The following is a 20207-nucleotide window of genomic DNA, read 5'->3' on the forward strand; positions in this document are numbered from 1 at the left end:
GGCCGACGCTTTTGGATCGAGTCGGCCCAGAGGACGGACATCCCAGAGGGTTTTACAATTCGCCCTGTAAATAGTGAATTTTTTTAAGGGTTTTAAGGGCGGCGAATAATAAAACCCTTAAATTCAATATAGAAGTTGATGGAGTCAAATCTATAAGGGAAAAAAAATTCAAAAATACCTTAGTTTTTTTTTTAAAAAAAAATCTAAGTTAATCCCTTTAAAATTTTAAATTGGGAACCCAAATGTATTTTTATCTTTTTAATATTTTTTTTTAAAACATCTTCTTCTCCGACGACCAACTCCACGGCTGGCCGCTGAAGATTTTTTTTGCTGAGTACAAAACACCGGTGGTCTGTTCTTTCTTTATATAGCACGGGACCTATGTGGTCTGTTCTTTAAGAACAAACGACACGTGTTCTGTTCTTTTTTTATTATATTCGTATTAATTTTCAATTATTAAATATTAAAATTGTTTTATAAAATTAAATAATATATATTAAAAATATTAGTCTATATATATATTATCAATTTATATAAATACTAAATTATTTATATATTTCAATAAAAACTATATGAATTTATCAAATATTTAATAATTACTAAAAATATTTTTTAAAAATTGATATGAACAATTTACATATTCATTATTTTCTATCATTGACCAAATTATATAGTTTTAACAAAAATGATATAGGTTTAGACTTGATAATGGATAAAAGTATCTTTATCAAATAATTAAAAATTTAATCTTAAATTGAATGATAATATACATGTTATGCCTTTTTATTTTATTGATGATTATTTATTTGTAATAATTGAAAATATAAAAAAATAAATGAATGAGTAGCTAATTAATTTTAAAAGTTAAAATAATATATTATATTATAGTAGAGATCATATTTTAAATAAAACAATATCTGTGGTTCTAGTGATATCGTACCGAACTATTAGGACTGAATCCCGTATCGAACCATACCAAAAAAAATTCAAACCAAACCAAATCGATTATTGGTATGGACTCAAAGATCCGATTTTTGATATCTCCGATTTTTAGTTCGATTTTGGAGATTTATCAATTCCCGGATTCCCCAAACCGTGCTCATCCCTAATATTGAAGGAACAAAGGATCCAATACTAAAACTATAAAATATGAAAATTTGTATCTATTGAAAATTCAGTTTCTGATGATTAATAGACGTAATAATTGAAATTATTAAAGATTGTACATAAAATTAATGAATAGAAACCTAACCCTAATGAAAAGTGTTAGAAATCAAAAGGCAGTAATCGTCATCACCATCGCCACCGCTGGAATTTCAAATCACACACTCGTTCTCTTTTCCGATTTCCCCTTTTCATTTTAACTATTAAAAAGTGTACATAAAAAAAATAGAAATCTAACCTAAATGATGTATCTCAATCCCTAGAACATCATAAAGTGACCCGGCGTTGTTGAAACACGAGGCGATGATGTTCTCTCTACGGTGGTAGCGCAGTTAGCGGTGTTGACGGTATCTCATACGATTACAAAGGCATAAAAATACATTGTAGACAAACGCCAATTCCGACAATCCCAGTCGGTTGGTCATCATGGTTGCCGGGTGACCGCTTCTCGGATCTCAAGTTGGTAACCTCTTTACACCCTAAGTGGGTAGACAAAATGAATTGAAAAACTTGGCTAACTTCTATTGTGTAATTAATTATTATCTTTTGCGCTTAGATGTTACTCTTTTGTAGAAAATATGGCATTTATAGTTGTTTTATCCGAACCCTCGAAGGGTTTAGCATTGTTTGTTTCCTCTTACAGGATTTTGCATTTTTTATTTTCATTTTCTGTTAAAGGTGTTTGATTTGTATTTGACATGGCATCCTTTAACAAAATATAACATTTGGCTCTATCTTATTGTTTTGAAGTAAAGCTTATCTCTACTTGTGCTCTGTCGAGTGTCTGCCATATTGCATTGTTGTACTCTAGGCATTAACAACTGAAATAAGTCATCGTATGTTTTTCTTTAATATTGTTATTGAAGTACTATTACCTTTACAACGATAGCTGACATGATTCAAATCCAAATCATTGTAAAATTGAATAAAGTGTTTGGAGATCGGAGGTGGATTTTGAGGTTGTCCAGAAGGAAAATAAGTGAAATATGTAGTAATATAAGTAGCTCCTTACAGTAATTATTATATACTATTTTTCATAACTTACAAACAATAATCAATTTGTTCTCACATCAAAAAGTGAAATATGTGGTAATATAAGTAGTTGACTTGTAATGAATAGTTATGTAGTAATTATTGCATATTTTTCATAACTTACGTGCCAACCCTTTTTTCTCGTTTACCTTGGCAGTTCTTATTACTCTTTAAATCACAAGATCTTGGTGTTCCTGTTTTCTTACCATTGCTGCTATTTCTCGGCTGTTGTTGCTGCTACTTCCTCTTGCCTCTGTTTCTACTCTACTGTTGCTGCTTCCGTTTCTACACAACTACTATTGCTGTTTTGGTATGTTGACGCTGAATTTTGATTTCTCTCATAACTTTTATTAAGCGATTTGTTGACTAGTTAAGTTAAAAATATTTGGAGCAATTAGTCCTCCTATTGTTTATTTTGAGTTCAGTTTTGTCTGCTACTCTAAACTTAATATAGTTATGATGTAGGGCTTGTATTGAATCAGAATACCACGATATTCTTTAGCTTTCAATCGTTTAGTTAATGCAAAACCAGACCAAAAGGGCAATCTGTTTTTGAAATTTTGGCCGGTTTTGTTAAAACAACAAAAAAATTAAAAACAATTTTTTTTTAAAGAATCATTTATTTGATTATTTTGTTGATTTAGTTGATTATTGTTTTCAAATTGAACCCCTAAATTGAACCTATAAAGATATAAAAAAAATGAATCGAGAACCGTTTTTGAAAACTTGATATGCTCATTTAAAATTCACAAAAAATAAAAATTGAAAAAGTCAATTAACCAGTCTGTTTTGTCGAATTGTTTTTCAAAATAAAAAGCTGAACTAAATAAACAAAATAGATCTTGGTTAAATTGAATCGAACTGGCAAAAATCATTGCTCGCTGTATTAAATCGGTCAGTTCAAAAAGTCTTTCTCCCCCTAATTTCAGCAATTCATATCTCAAATCAAACTAATAACCAAAAATCAAAATTTTTAACTCTCCTAAACCAAACAGTTTGAAACTATATCACCGAACTTATCGAAAGTCATTGGTTCAATCAATTAGATATGCTGCTCATCCTTAATAGTGTTTAAATTTTGCTATATGTAATTTACGGATTTATACATTTAATTCCCAAAAAATTGTATCTTTATTAAATTAATTCTCTTTAATTTTAATAATTAGATTTTTTTCTTTCTAAAATTTACAGATTTATGAGAGAATATGAGATCTGACGTTATATTTAAATCTAATATGTTTTCTTAAATTATTAAAAAATAATCATCACTATGGTAAAATATGGTTCACCTTTTGAAATTGATTTGTAAATTGTATTAATTTTGTTATACTTACAAATAAAGATAACCAATTCAATGAAAAGCAGAATATTAAATTTTAAATTAATTCCATTAATGAGCCAAGCGTGTATTTTTTAAAATTCAAGTGAACATTAAAAAAATGTGGAATTTATCATGTAAGGATACTTTTGTTAAATAAATATTTTAGAGTGTGTTTGATGATGTAAGGATATTTTTGATAAATAAATATTTTACACCTATGGGTGTGAGACTTGGTCCAAACTACATAATTGAAATGAAGAGACAAATTTGGTGCAATCAATTTTACAGTTCAGTTTTAGCATAGAATGTTTATAGTTACTTTTCAATGCAAAATGAACTTAAAAAATGTAGAGCTAGCTAGTTCAATTTGGTTAGATTTTAAACAATTAAGTTCCTAACTTTTTTGGTTTGGTTATGTTTTGAACGAGAAGTAAATTAAGAATTTCCAATTTTATGTGGTAGTATAATTCTCTTCATCGTCATCATCATCATCTGTTTAACTTCATTTATAATTTATTGTACTAGCAGCAAACATCATTTAATATCTATAGATAATAAGACAATCTAAATTTTGAACTCAATACTTCAACTTTTATCAATAAGGAAAAGTTTCTTTCTTATTGTCCAGCTTCATATCATTTTAAAATTCAAGATTCAAGAAGGGAACAATGAGTAAGAGAGCAAGTGCATCGGAATCTCCAAAAGGTAACAGTTTGTTCAGACTTTCCCATTTCAAAAGGGTTTATGAGGTTTAAAAACTAAATAAACAAAATACTTAAAGTTGACAACATGGAAACATGACATTTATGATAAGGATTAGTGCATGTTTTTATGTTGCCACATTGTTATAAATGACATGTTACCATGTTGTCATGCTATCACATTGTTATATATATCATGTTACTGTAAAGAAGAGTAGATGTTGTTTTGGCATATTAATGCAATCATTTTTTTGATTTGACCTGAAACAAAACAAAAAAATAAAATAAATAGATGGATGGATATATTAATAATGGAATTTTTGGTTAGATTGCTATTGATTAAATTAATTGAACTCTAATTGACAGGGGATGGTCAAAATTCTACAACTACATTGCCATCATACACTCTGGAACAACTCAATTTGTTTACCGAAAATTTCGATGACAGTAAGCGAAAAGGTTCTGGTTCATCCGCAATTGTCTATCAAGGCATTGATGATGGAAAACCAATAGCACTCAAGCGTTACAGAGCAGGTGCAGAACATTTGCCAGCTCAATATAGTGTAAGCTAACATACATAAACCTTTAAAAGTTTTTTCATTGTTCTTACTTTGTAAATATTTACATATGCTATTTTTTGATGTTATTTTGATAGGTCGAGAAAGCTTTTTACAGCTCCTACCAACACCCAAATATTATCAAGGCCTTTGGAGTTTGTGAAGAAAATGACAAGGAGCCGTGCTTCATTCTGGAATATGCACCGAAAGTTTTAGACAATGAACACAAAAGTAATCTTCTTACAAACTTGTTTCTTTTTAAATAGAACTTGACTTTAAATGATAGTTTTGAGGTTGATCACATGCTTAATTGTTGAATTATGAAAATCAAAAACTTAGGTGTAAATTACGCTACTGTAAGATATGTTCTGAATATATAAATGTTAAATATAAGGGCCGTTTTACATGAATTCATGATAGTAATGATATATTGTGGAATTTAATAAGCTCACAAACACACAATACTGTCAATGCATCCTCATTTTTTTTAATGGAAAAACAAAGAAATAAAGCAACTAAAACAAACACAACAAAACTAAATACTCTCTTCTAAACCATCTGCATCCAGCTTCCATTGGTCAGTTGGGCCATCCGAAATATCCTCCACCTAGATACGCTCTTCACAACTCGTTGCCATTGCAGCAAGCAAGTGAGCATACTTGTTTGAAACACGAGGAGCATGTGTCCACTTAATTCCAAAAAGACTGAGCTCCATCCTCAACATCTGCATGGTGTCGCCCACTCCGATAGATAAGCCTCAGAATTATTCATTGCCGACAAAATCTACAAATTCCTTAACAACTCTTAATCTTTGAAGCACCGACACTCCCACAAAATGTCGTATCTAGGGGGACACTTTGGGAAGCCAAATACATGCCGCAGATAGTAGCTGACATGGCAAATCCCGTGTCCCCACGCTTTAACTGGTCAAAGAGGGAAGACACAACAAGGACACTTCGGAGACACGACAAGAACACTTTGAGGACCGGGGACACTTTGGGGGAATTTTTATTAATTTGAAATCTTTTTTTTTAAATGTGTCTTTCTTTTATAAGAGCCTTATATAAATCGGGTAAGACCCGAACCCATTTAGATAATAAGTTGGTATCCTAATTCTAATTAGAAGAAACAAAACATCTATTGTTGCCTACAATACAAAACAGTGGCAGCAACCAAACATGCTACAAGCTCTTCAAATCATCATCCATCTGAGAAATTCTTAGGTAGACTCAGTCTATCATGTCATCTATGAACTAGCATATCATATTACAACACGTAATAAAAATAGAGATATTATCATAATTTTATTTGTTACTTTCTTACACATTTGAATAGTAATATTACGATAGTGCCATTGTTTTAATGACATGTCATAATTTGATAGGTTTAGTCTGCAAATGACATGGTAGACTGAGTTTTACTTAAGAATTTCTCAGATGGATGTTGTCTACAATACAAAAACCAAATATGTTACAAGCTACAAGCTCTTCAAATCATCATCTGTCTGAAAAATTCTTAGGTAAACTCAATCTACCACGACATCTGTGGACTGGCCTATCACATTATAACACGTCATTAAAATAATGATATTATCATAATTCTGTTTGTTATTTTTTTACACATTTGAATAGTAATATTACGATAATGTCGTTTTAATGACGTCTCATAATTTGATAGGTTGAGTCTACAAATGACGTGATAAATTAAGTCTACTTTAGTTTTCCATCTTTATGCTTCTTCTGGTTCTTTTGTACTAGATGTCAGAATCAGAAGCTTTACTCACTATTATATGAGTAAATATATATTTTCGAAAAAAATTGCCTTGTCCTTGCCTACCTATGTCCTATTTTTAAAAATTTGTCGTTCCCCGTACCCGTACCCAAATCACTGCTTCATAGCTCTTAATCCAAACACTAGCGCTTCTCCATTGGTTATAGCAATATTATTTCAAACTAATGATCTCTTATAACAAAGCCAATACCCCAATTTCCTTCTCGAACTTTTCTAGCATTCGAATTAAGCTTTCACCAATCAGCTATAGGTTTCTCCCGATTCTTGCTAACAGGCCTGCTTTTCTCAAAATCTGGTCTTTCTGCCTACTTGAACTCCTACAGCATTCTCAAGCTACCAGACCAAATTCTATCAGCTAGGGTCTCGATATCTTTGGAACATATTTGGTTCTTGCAAACCATATCTACCAACATAGAATCCAAAATTGTCACATCAATTATTGCTCCCAAAATTTCATATAAAATTCCGTCCAAGCCAAGAAACTTGAATTGGTATCTCTTTAGAATCTAAAGCTAGCCAACTAAAAAACCAAATACCTCAACCCAATGACATTTTTGAAAGATATGATTCATCTTTTTTATATCACCACGTTTGAAGGTTCCATCTCTGATTCCTGCTCTACGAAGAATCGCAGTTCTCGTTGGCAAACTATTTCGTAATACTATTGAGCCTCCAAATGTTCAAAGAGAGAGTGCAGCCTAATTCATTATTTCGGGAGGAGCTAACCGTTCTATTCTCATTTCTTGCCGGATGATACGCTGCACGAGTAAAGAAGTGATTTGTCTTTGAATAATGCCATAAGAGGCTATTTGCTACATTCAAGTTCCTCCAAGGCACTACCTTTGATCACCAATGCATCCTACTCGCACACATTATCAATCACCTCCTCATCCTACGATAAACCATCACTTCTCACCAAATCCCTAATTCTCAATTCCGGATCAATAGATGTATCTTCTAGATACATATAAAACATTCTATACCTTGGAGGCCAAGGTTCCTTAAACACCGCAATACTTTTTCAACAGCGGAACGGCTCCGTGAATGCTCCTCCAAATATAGCTTGATCCATGTTCAACTTTAGCCATCAGAAAGGGCTGTCTAGGGAAGTATTTTACGTTGCAGATTCTAGCAACCACTAAGTCAAAGTGTTGAATTAATCTCCTTTTTTTGCCAACATTGCAACGTTGAGGCTTTAAGTGTTACAGAACCCCACCCCACCTTTTTTATCAGTACACATCCTGTCCCAACCAATCCAAGACATGCTATTTCCTTCCCTCTTGTTCTGCCACCAAAAATTCGATATGAGACTCCGAATTTTACAACAAACAGAGACCGCAAGTCTAAAAACACCTATTTGTATGCGTGGGTATAGCCTGCACTACCGACTTAAGAAGGATCTCTTTGGCCGTTTTTGAGAGGTGATTCAACTTCCATCAACTTAGTTTCTTCCAGTCTCTTTCCAACCGAATATTAAAAATCTTTCTGAACAACCCACAATTGTCATTGTCAGTCACCTCCTACACTTAGATTTCGAGCACTTCTTTTACGTCTCGCATGGATGATATTACCATTAAAGGTGACTGCAGTTTATAAAAATTGATTTTGTTGACCCGAGCTCGCTCATAATTTCTAATAATCTGCATTATTACCTCTTGCAAAAATAACAGTTTTTTCGGAAAAGAACAAATGCGATACTGATAAGGCTGACCGGACAATACAAATTCCATGAAATTATCTCTTAATAACATTTAAAAGTAAACCGGAAAAGGCTTCAGCGTACCAAATGAATAAGAGCGAAAACAAAGGATCCCTTTGTGGACTAATCTTCCCTTGAGGAGAACCATTTATCATTATAGAAAATGATACCGTGGAGATGCAATTGCGAATAAGCCTAATCAAATTAGCAGGAAATGTACACTGTCAACACAGCTTCAATAAACGTCCACCCCACCCCATCATAGGCTTGGCTCATGTCTATCTTAATTGTCATTTCCTTCTTCGACTTCCTTTTATTTTTCATAAACTAAAAGCATTCGAATGCAACCATTATGTTGTCAATTTTCATCCTCCCTGGAATGAAAGCACTTTATGGTTGAAATATAAGATGAGAAAGAACATAAATCTATCTATTCATAGTCACTTCCGACACAATTCTATACACCACATTGCAATGGGCAGAAGTCCTTCAATAATTATGGGCAGCTAATTTTTGGCTTCAAAGCAATATGAGTGTAATTGAAATCATCGGGAAAGCCTTACCATTTCAACACTTCAAGACTAAAACATCACATCCACACCAACAATATGCCAGTATTTTTGGAAGAACACAAGGGACATATTGTCTGGTCGCGGAGCTTTGCTCGGATTCATCTGGGAAAGAGCTTTCTTGCTGCTACCATAACTCAACAAGAGAGACGAATGCGTAGAGTAAAAAGATTTTGAGTCCATATGGATGAGAAGGGTGAATTGTGAAGAGGTTATCAAAGCTCCCTGGATTGCAAAGGATGGAAAAATGGAGTTGGGGCTTGGAGAAAATTGCTTTATGTCGTAAATATCAACTTTCAAATTGGACTAAAGATATTTTAGGGGATTTAGATGGAAGGATAAGCGCTATTAGAGAGAGAAAATCTCCTTGTTATATGGGTGTTGCAACAACATTTTCAATACCTTCCAGACAGCTTCTATTCCTACCGGTCCAAGTTCTTAAATAAATCATCAAAACACTGCACCACCACACACCCTATCTGCACATCTATCCATCTTCCATTAACATCAAACAACCCCAATATATTATTACGCTTCCGTCTTTGGTTAGCCTTTTTGGTGAGAAAAAAGAAATATTACGGTCTCTCTTTTTAGCCACATTTCTAGATTGATGCTTCCACAACATTTCCTCGCACCTCAGGAGTTCTTCAAGACTAGCTTCTGCTTCTCTAATCTTATTAAACTGTGTCAAATTAATATGGCCTTGTTGAATTATACATTGTTTTCTCTAACAGTTCTTATCCTTCCTTCTAAATTTCCTAAAACATCTTTATTCCAATTTGAAAGTTGGTTTGAGACAGAAAGCAAACTTTTCCAGTCCGCAACTTCATTTTCTCCATCCTTCGCAATCTAGGTAGCTTTGATAACCTCTTCACAATCCCCACTTCTCATCCACATGGACTCAATCTTTTCACTCTAGGCATTCGTCTCCTTTGTTGAGATATGGTAGCAGCGGTGTCAAGCAAAACCGAAGCGTGATCGGAACATTCTCGTGAGAGAACTGCAAAATTTGGAAATCGTCCACTATAAACAACAACTCGGTCTAATCTCTCTAGAATAGGATCATGATCCCCATTCTCGCCGCACAAAGTGAAACTACTTCTCTTCGACCCCAAGTCGGTTAAATTGCACCTATATAATATGTCATTGATTCTTTCATTTTGCCATAAGATCTAATTAAAGTCTCCACTGATAATCCACTCCTAGTAATTCTCCTTATTTAACTGCATTAGCAAAACCTACGATTTATGTTTCTCAGGTTCTTTCAAATACCCATAAAAGCCTGTAACTCTCCAAGCCTTATCCCTCGATATATTACTCACATTCACATCAATATGTTTATTAGAACAAGATCTCAACGCTACATTTACTTTCTTTGATCGACATATAGCAACACCTTCACTACTCCCTCTATAGCTAACGTAGAATATAGTTTTTAAAACTTACCGAATTAAAAACACGATCTATCCTTGCTTTATCGGATTTAGTCTTAGATAGGAAGACAAAATCAAGGGCATAGCGTTGATTCATTATCGCAAGTAATTAATTGTTCGAGAATTACCCATTCCTTGACAATTCCATAATAGGTGATTCATGGCGGTAAACGGACTCGGTTAACATCTGAGTCAGCCTGCCGATGGATTGCTTTCCAAATTACCACAGTTCTCTTTCACTCTCTTCAACCCTTCTTGAACATCAATGTCCATCATTGAGTTTTGTACCTCCCCAAACTCCGAAGACTACCTTTTGCCTATAATCAAGTTTGTTTAAGTTGAAACTGGTATGGGACCCCTTGCTGCCTTCTTTCATTTCGCACTTGTAGTTCTTCCACTACTTCTCTTATAAACTTTTACATACCCCGCCTCCATCCACTTCCCTTTCATCATTAGGGCCATTAGAGTTCCCACCACCAAGCTTCCCTTTGTCACTTCCTATACCATGAGACCGCATCATATCAGTGACATTTACAATTACCTCCACAATTCCATCCCTATCATTAACATATCTACTCCAAATTTATCCTTTACGGTTTCAATGTATGCTTGGTCTTTCTCCTCCTTAAAATTTAGCTTTTTGTTAATCGCTCACTAATATATATTCATTTTCCTTTTCAATCATTTGCGTTTTTAGGATGAATTTTAGAAGTGATGCTTGTAGTTCCTCTCCATACTGATAATCATCTTTGTTTGAAATTTCATCTCCATCCTCACATTCCATGTCTTGGTGGCCTAATTTTCCCAAATGTAACAGAAGCTCCCTCATCTTTCATACTGAACACTCAGCCACCGTTGTGTCTTTTCTGAACCTCACCGTTACTCCTCTCTTCAATGGTTTATTAATATCGATCTCCACACGAGCCCATAGGAATTTACTCCATCCCCCTAGCCTTACCCCATCAAGATCAATCGTGCTCCCCATCTTATCACCAAGAATGATAGTCATCTCTTTGCCATGCTACCTAAAAGGGTATTAAGAAACCACACCCAAAATTGAATCCTATTAACATTTAATTCAACAAGGTCTATCTTTTAAAGTATCAAGAGATGGTTATCAAAACTCCACGGACAACCCGTCATTGCTCACTTTATATCTAGTCGAGTAGAATTGAAAAACAAATATGTTATTAAGCCAAGGTTTTGCATCCTCATCTTTTGGTTAAACACTAATACTTTTATTACAGGTTTAGCATGGCCAGATTTGTTAAAGATTATCAGGCAGATCACTAGTGCTCTTTGTTATTTGCACGAGAGAGGCGTCCTTCTGTTCGATTTGAAGCCTGATAATGTACTTCTTGATAAGAATAGCAACGCTAAACTCTGCGACTTCGGAGGTATAGCAAAGTGGGGTAAACAAGGAGCGACATTCACCCAACAATATGCATCACCGGAAGTTAGGAAATACGGTATGAATCTTCAAAACAATATCTCTAATTGTAATTGATTTTTGTTAATTTGATTTTAATTTTTTTGAATTTAACAGGACCTTCAAGCGATAAAGTTGACATTTACAGTCTCGGCATCATGATTATTCAATTTTTAAGAAGAAAAGATCAGGATGATATTGGAAACCCACACCAGCAACTTCAAAAAAAAGTCAGAAACAGAAAAGTCGATGTGAACATTTTGAGGGATGCGATTGATGATCTTGCAAAAGCAAATTTTGGAGTACATGAAGAATTGATAACAAGTGGATGCACGAAGAAAGAGGCGGAAGGGATAGCTAGGCTAGCAATAACTTGTGCCAGTTATAATGAAAAAGCCCGTCCAACAGCCGCTAAACTGCTGAGCGAGTTGGACAATTTGAAAGCAGAGGAGTCTAAACAACAAGGGCAGTCGAGTCAGAGTCAAAGTCAAAAAAGGGGTAAAAGGGGTAGATGAAACAAGATCTATGAAAACTTTTAGTTCACAATTTTGAAAGCACTTTGCAATTTATTTCATTAATGACATATACTTTCTTCACAGTTGTAGTCAAATTATAAGGATTGACTAATGCCTACTGATATCATGTTTACTGCCAACTATCACTAATTTTGAAAGCACTTTGCATTTTATTTCATTAATGACATATACTTTCTTCAAAGTTGTAGTCAAATTATAAGGCTTGACTAATGCTGATTGATATCATGTTTACTGCCAACTATCACTAATGACTCCAAGAAATCAAATAATACCTAAAATGGTATAAAGCCATCCAAATTTTGGAAGGCAATCCAGCTAATAGCTAATGTCAAATAATGGTTTCCATCCAACATCTCATTGGAAGTCAAGCGGACTTTGATTTGCAGATGCAAAGGAGAGGAAGATTTCCGAAAAGCAGTTGGATGACTTATTTGCAACTATCAAACTCTTATTTTGCTAAGCTTCCTAAAATTTACAAAGTCCACAATTATGACAGGAACCACATAAAGCTAAATAATGACGATTACATAAAAGGTATTCCAATAACTCGGTCAAGAATAATGTAATAAGGTATTAGTGAATGACATTAATATCCCCAAGCACCAGTAGAGCACAATTTAAATACTTAGCTGAGCCATCAAAAAGGAGAAATTAAAATTCTGCAAAGAAAATAATAACAAAAAACATGCAAAGACTACCATGTAACCCTCTAGGCCTCTACCATCAAAGCTTAAGCAGCAAACAAATTCAGTGTTACGGATAGAACCCTAATACCATATGTTTGTAAAAAAATTTCACTTGAAGTTATAGCTCTATTATAGACGGGGCAAGGTAGCATGCTTCATCAGAAGAACAAGTAAAAAACAGTAAGTAATTGACGGGAAATTATGTTTGAAGATTAAATAGAAATAACAATCACATCAAAATAATTGTGTGACCTGAGATTCCAAAAGCATAGCAAGGAAACTTGTCGAACATTAGACTACTTTGACGGTCCCAAAAGAAACCCAAAATTTGTTCTGCAGAAGATATTAGGAAAGTAAATAAAAAATAAATGATCAATAAAACTTTAAAATGCATGATTGTAAACTAAAAGATGGAACACACGAGATTACCTTGGCTCCTTTGAAACTTCTAAAGCCTACTTTTAAAACAAGCAGAGTGGCTCGGCAGTTCCTGCTAAGTGAAGAAACAATATTGACATGTCATCTGTTTGCATATTTTATCATTCCTGAAACATCGCGCCATAATACCATCAACAAGAATAACAATAAAAAGGCATCTATATAAATAATTGGCAACAGCTCCAACAAAAAAAACATAAGCAGCTAATTAATCCATAAGAAAGTATCCTGACATCACCATTAATAAATAACTTATTACAAGAAAAAAAATTGAAAAAAAAACAAACTGACTGTCATGCATACCAAAAGCCACAATGACATGTCACGAACAAAAAAATTCAGAAGCCTGAATTGAACCATTTTACATGTTGATAAGCTAAAGCAACTATAAATTTTAAAGCAAATTATCATCAAAGCATCAGCCTATATAGGGAAACAGAAATTTTTGGCTTTGACAATTAAGAAACAAGCAAACGTTAAGGGTCAATAAATCTGATTGAGGGTAGTAACACCAAAGTAGGGCTATCATCATATTCATTTATATTTTAAATCTCTATTTCAGATAAATTAATTACGACAACATCAACTCAGGTTAAAGAACAATGTCTCCAAACCTCGTTTTTCTATTTGAATCAGCTTTAATACGAGACACTTAAGTCTAGAAACTACAAGTAAACTGACAGAACACGTCACTGACAGCTGTGATGTTGACCCAATAAGCATCCTTATCAACAACAGTAGGAAGCTAAAAACACGAGTTATTTAGTTGGTTGGAGTGCCTGCAGCGTACAACTCACATATAGAAGATGCGCAGGATAGTTTCTAAGGGTGTTATACCTGATAATTTAAACTATCCCAAAACTTAAATTAACCATTCCAGACCATAGCAAAAAAAAAAAGCTAGTGATGACAATAAAATTTTGTATTGGCTTCCATAAAATTCAGAAAATCAGCCCTCTTCCCTAATTTAAAAATCTTCAATCAAGCAAATGCTCACTCTTAACTGAATATCTAACAATTGAGTGCGTTGTAGAGAGCAACTACTTGAGAGTAAATATCGCACCAGGTGACTTTTGTCATGCATCCATCTTCTTAATGTGTCAAGGCTGAGAACAAAAACACGAATTCACTGAAGTTTCATCCAACATTGATCAGATGAATTTAAAAAAAGAGGCACATCTGATCACTGATAGTTAGGGGTACTAGTATAAATTTTAAAATACTTGATCCATAGAGAAAAAATCAAGTCGTTGAGGAATGGAACATTACAAATATTGAGTACAAATTTTCCTCAAAATAACATCTAATTTCTTTAAAAAAGTGAGATAAGATGACCCTGAAGGGCACTCCTGACTACTGAGTACCAAATTGATGATGATACTTGGGAATTGGGATTCTACAATACTGGGGGGCAGCGCACTTGTTTATGATGACTTCATAAAAGTATGAACATTTTCTTTTGTATTGAAGAGAATGTAATTAATAACTATCACTGAAGTATGGACAATAATGAAGTAGGCTGATGAAGATCTTTTGGTCACAGCAATAATTTCAGCACTGATGAGACTGGACATATATCATTCAAGCTCTGTCCAAGTAAACCAAGCCACTTACTGTTACCGCAAGGCTGTTAAAGGGAAATCCCGCTATCCAATCATGAATTGTGGATAAAAGTAAAACAATGTGGATTTTAAAACAATAAATCTGTACAAAACATACAATCTCTGCTACAAAAAAGAGCGTGAGTTCAGGTTATTTCAAGTGGTTCTTGAAATTGGAATTCCCAAGACCTCTAAGAGAAGAATGCATCCATCAGTTGTTGCATATATGTATGCAACAATCCCTTTGTGTGAATTTAAAAGTTAAACATGTACATGTAGTTTTAACGTATTTAAAGGTCTTACAACTCTTACCATCTAATTTTTTTCTGCTTAAAGCGCATGGGCCGCACTCTGTGCAGCATATGATTTTGATACAAACAGGGAAGAATGTCAAAAACAAAATCAAAAATCAAGTAATTTTGAATTTCGGCCCAAATGGTATTTTTGTAATTTACAGCTGTGCTAGAATAGTATAGTGGGAGTTCTTTATTTATTTAAATAACAGGTTAAGAGTCTTAATTTGTTTAGAAGTTATCCTTGTTATTGCCTTAGTTTTCCTAGTTTAAGAACGATGATTCTATAGCATTTCTGTTTCGACTTTTTAGTCCATAGAAGTTATTTCATTTTATAGAGACCAAGTTTTGAGAATTGATAAAATTCAGCATAATGCTACTTGAGTTATGAGCAATTCCCAACCATTTTAGATGAGTGTAATTGCCTAAACCCTTGTAACTGTTGATTATTTGAAGAAAAATTCCATCTTTTCTTTATTTTTCCTTACCATTCACATCTAAACTCTCATTTTTAATCATAGATTAGCCTATCGAAGCCATTAGCTTCTGCAAATTACCAATAGGATATTTTACCCCCAAGCTATCCTACATGGAATTTACTTGACAAGTGCGAAGCTTCCAGTTGAGAGAAGATAACTCTTTCATAATTATTAAAGTGCAGAGTTTTAGTCACAACAAGATGGCACATGTTATCACATGCAATTCATAGCACAAGAAAACAGGAAGCTCAAAATAAAAACAATACATATGAAGGAGAAAATAGAAAGAAGCGCAAATCGCCCAAAGTTAAAATACAATTCAAAAGAAAAAAGGGTTCGAGAATTGGAAAAAAAAACCTTTAAAGTTAAAACTAGGGACATATATGCAAAACTTCTAACCTTGGGATGCAGAGATTGACACTGATCAACAAACCTAAAATATGCACAGTTTAACTCTCTTGTTTTCAGGCATTTAAGTTGAAGAAATCCACCAAGACAATGAGAAATATCTAGTTTTCTCCTTCGTCTAGGCATGGTCTCCGTTATTCTGAAAATCAACTCAACATAGTTAAATCATTTAATGCACACAGTCCACAGAAATATAAGCTAAAGTCATAATGTCAAACGAATTTTCTTTACTAAAGTTCAGTCATTGCATCATATGTTCAGCCAAATTATAAATTCCACACTCATATGCTGTGCTCTACATCACGCGTAATAGAGGAGGAGGAGGGAGGGGGATTGCATGAATAAAAGAGATCTTAAAAGGACATTACGATAAATGACTGTAACACAAATCTCAAAGATTTCTAAAAAAAAAATCTTAGATGAAACATTCTGTGAAAATATAGACAGAGAAAGATGAGGTTCTCAAATTTTGGGTAGATAAGAGACGGGAAATAAAAAAAGTCAAAACTGAAAACTAAGAGCCAGTCAAGTAGACAATCACAGAGCGAGAGAAACTTTGCTAATAACAAGAACACATTGCATCACTGAATGAAGCAGAATTTCATTGCCTTGCCAATCCCCAAATAAATTATTAGCAAAAATATAAGCAGGTTAAATAGGAAACTACAATCAGGTAGTCAGCCTCAGTTTCCAAAATGGACAGAGAGGAACCTATCAAATATCAACCAATTTTAACAGTTTGAAAGGAAACATAATTATATCAAAGAAAAGATAAAAGAAAACGTAGCAATAACTTTGATAGCATATGTATGACAATAACAAAACTATGCAACAAGAACCAATACTAACATATAATTTTCAGTTACGAGTTTCAAAAGGAATTCAAAACTATCAAGCCATAGGATTATACATCTACTGCACTTTCAAAAATATTATAGCACATAATATTTGTCACTGTCTCACGGCCAGCATATGAGCATAACAACGAGAAATAGAAAAGTGTCTATCTATTTTGGTAAAAAGATCAATAACGCCACATAAAATAAACTGCCAAATAAAAAATATGGTAAGATAATTGAAGGATAATAGAGAAAAAAATTGACAATTGTAAGATTAAGCTACAGAGGCAACTGCATGTTACAAGCTAAAAAAATAAAAGCAAAAGAAGGCCCATAGCCAACAATAGCTGTCATTTGTTAATCCAAAAAAAAACTCCATAGTCAACTGTAGTGAAAAGCTGAGAAAAACTCTTAAATGTTGTAATTTTTATTTCGAATGCCAGCAGAAAACAGATTCGTTATCCTTAATAGCCACACAATAAAATGAACACATATATGCTATCAAAATTATCAATCTTATCACTCACTTATAGAAATAAACATATTAAAAAAGTATCGTTAAGCATTTCTAAGCAGCAAAGATGCTGGCAGGAAAGTTAAAGCTACTTTCCTTATTTCAGATGTTGTGTGAAATATACCAACATTGCAGTAAATCAGAAACCAGTCTAAATAAACACAGAACTTCATTTTTTTTTCAGGAATGATGTTACTTAAAAATATAAAATCAACCTTAGAGCGAAATAGAGAGAATGAAATTGATGTTGAGCGAAATAGAGAGAATGAAATAGAGAGAATGAAAAAGATCATCGCGGCAAACTGAGAGGATATACTATTACTAGCAATTTATAATTCTTCATAAACGGATAGAAATTTTGTCACACAATTCAGTAGAACATTATTTTCCCATTTCCTAAAACAGTAATTCTTTTGCTGTTTTCCTAGAAGAGGAATCAAAATTACAAAATCCAACGCAATTTAATCACACCACACACACTCATAATTAGAACAATAATTTTCTTTTTGTACCATGTATGCAATTCACTCACAATAAAAAGAACAAAAGTTCAAAAAACAACCATGACAGCAATAAAAGAAGAGCAAAAAAAACTCAAGAACATCAAAGATCTAACCTTTAAAATGAAAGTATGGACTATTTATCATAACAACTCGACATAACCTGCAATCGAACAAAAAATCAGATGACCTAAAAAGATACAATTTTTTTAATTTCAAAAGCCTAAAACATTAAAACTTCGAAAAATTGAAACCAGATCTAAAAAAAAAGTAAAATTAAAATATAGGAATACAATTATAAACCTCAAAGCATCAATCTTTTGACTGCAACCAGATCTGATAATTCTAAATCGAATCCATGAAACAACGTTGCAAATATGCATTCTTTTATTTCCAGGTAGAACGGAAAAGATTGAAAGATGCAGTCTTCTTCAAAATCTAGACATGAAATTTTGAACAAAAAAAGTTGTACGAACAGAACAGAACAGAACGAGATCCATTCATAAATTTTGTGTGTTAGATCTGTACAGATGTACTTGCACGCGTGAGGTCAAATACTGCAAAAAAGTCAGATACTTGATTAAAAAATAGGCAGAAGATACAAATAAACCCCTTATATATTTTAAAAAACTCATATAACTCTTTTTCCTTATTCTTGAATCATTTAAACTTTCCAAATTTATAAAGTGGTGCAAATAACTCCTCCCATTAAACATTAGTCATAAACACCCTAATAACATCTCAACTGATACTCTTTATAATAAAAAATATATTTTATAAAATAGAGAGTATTTCAAAATATTATGACTTTTAATTTTGTTCCAATAGTCTTTCTAATTTCTAATTTTTTAATTTGTTTTATTTTTAAAAATATTAAATAAACACCATCTATTAATTTTTTTTAATTTTTTTAATGTTAAAAAGAAGATAATGTTATATTTTTAAGAAATAAAATAATAAAAAGTATTCTAAAATTTAGTTGACAAGATATAACATTGAAAGTAAATTTGGCCAGCTAAATATTTTGCATGTTATTGATAATTTTAAAAACATTGCTGAATTTTGCTTTATTTTAAAAAATTATTGACCTTTCAATTTATTTTGAAAATGATAATGAACTTTTATTTATTTCAAAAAGATTACTAAACTTTAAATTTATTTTAAAAAGGATAACGAACTTTCATTTATTTCTAAAAGATTATCAAATATTATTATTTTTATCCATGAAAGGTTTTTTAATTAAATTGATAATTTATACACGTATAGTTTATGTGCAGAATAATTACTTTAAAATTGTCTCGTCTGGTTCGGATGATGGAAAAAATTAACTTTTGGTAATCTTTTAAAGACAAAAAAAAGGCTTATAATTATCTATGGCACTCCAACTTAGGCACTGTGCTAACCAAGACTCCTGAACTAAAATTTGGTCCGCTAAACCCTCTAAACTTCACTTACTGATCACCTATGGCACTTTTGGCGTAATTTTAGGAAAATACCCTTCAAATCTATAAGAATAACAAACAAACCAATACCCACTCAATCTAACCAAACCTAAAGTCACCCACCCAATCAAATCAAACATAACCCAACCACATCAAATATAATCCAACCAAACCTAAATTCAATTAAATAATAAATAAATAATTATTTTTCAATTAAAAAATTAAATAAATAATTATTTTTAATATTAAAAATTTAAATACTTGATTAAAAAATAGGCAGAAGATACAAATAAACCCCTTATATATTTTAAAAAACTCATATAACTCTTTTTCCTTATTCTTGAATCATTTAAACTTTTCAAATTTATAAAGTGGTGCAAATAACTCCTCCCATTAAACATTAGTCATAAACACCCTAATAACATCTCAAATGATACTCTTTATAATAAAAAATATATTTTATAAAACAGAGGGCATATTGGATATATAAAGAGTGTGATTTTTAATTTTATTACGATAGCCTTTCAACTTTATAATTTTTTATTTTATTTTATTTTTATAAAGATTAAATAAAAACTATCTATTAATTTTTTTATTTTCAATTTTTTTACTTTATATTTTTGGGCTTAACCCCTGAAAAACCCTTCACCTTTCAATCCCCCTTAGTTTGCACCCTCACCTTTCAAAATCTCCAATTTTACCAAAATTATCACCTTTCATTTTCAATTGCACCCTATAAGTATTAAATTGGGCTTTTATCACTAAAAAAAAGTTG

General features: G+C 32.5%; 1 protein-coding gene and 1 long non-coding RNA gene across 5 annotated transcripts; one reads left to right on the top strand and one right to left on the bottom strand.

Annotated features, from left to right (window-relative positions):
• The first annotated feature begins 1277 nt into the window (after positions 1 to 1277).
• On the top strand, positions 1278 to 5041 carry LOC126657745 (LEAF RUST 10 DISEASE-RESISTANCE LOCUS RECEPTOR-LIKE PROTEIN KINASE-like 1.2). 2 transcript variants are annotated; one of them, XM_050352511.2, is made up of 5 exons: positions 1278 to 1627; positions 2354 to 2506; positions 4146 to 4222; positions 4585 to 4781; positions 4874 to 5041. In XM_050352511.2, exons 3-5 carry the CDS (start codon positions 4186 to 4188, stop codon positions 5039 to 5041), a joined length of 402 nt encoding a protein of 133 aa, XP_050208468.1. In that variant the 5' UTR covers positions 1278 to 1627; positions 2354 to 2506; positions 4146 to 4185. The 2 variants fall into 2 exon arrangements, with proteins under 2 accessions (XP_050208468.1, XP_050208469.1); XM_050352512.2 differs by having other exon boundaries at positions 1278 to 1623.
• LOC126657746 (uncharacterized) lies at positions 4191 to 18544 on the bottom strand. 3 transcript variants are annotated; one of them, XR_007633411.2, is made up of 6 exons: positions 18294 to 18543; positions 18107 to 18153; positions 16129 to 16276; positions 13348 to 13463; positions 13171 to 13251; positions 4191 to 4479 (listed from the first exon to the last, which is right to left on the bottom strand). It is a non-coding gene; the product is annotated as an uncharacterized LOC126657746 (long non-coding RNA). The 3 variants fall into 3 exon arrangements; XR_007633412.2 differs by lacking the exon at positions 4191 to 4479 and adding an exon at positions 4667 to 4966 and having other exon boundaries at positions 18294 to 18544; XR_007633410.2 differs by lacking the exon at positions 4191 to 4479 and adding an exon at positions 5122 to 5499.
• Between the last annotated feature and the right edge of the window lie 1663 nt (positions 18545 to 20207).

This window comes from Mercurialis annua, linkage group LG7, assembly GCF_937616625.2.
Source record: "Mercurialis annua linkage group LG7, ddMerAnnu1.2, whole genome shotgun sequence".
In the NCBI taxonomy this organism is placed as follows: Eukaryota; Viridiplantae; Streptophyta; class Magnoliopsida; order Malpighiales; family Euphorbiaceae; genus Mercurialis; species Mercurialis annua.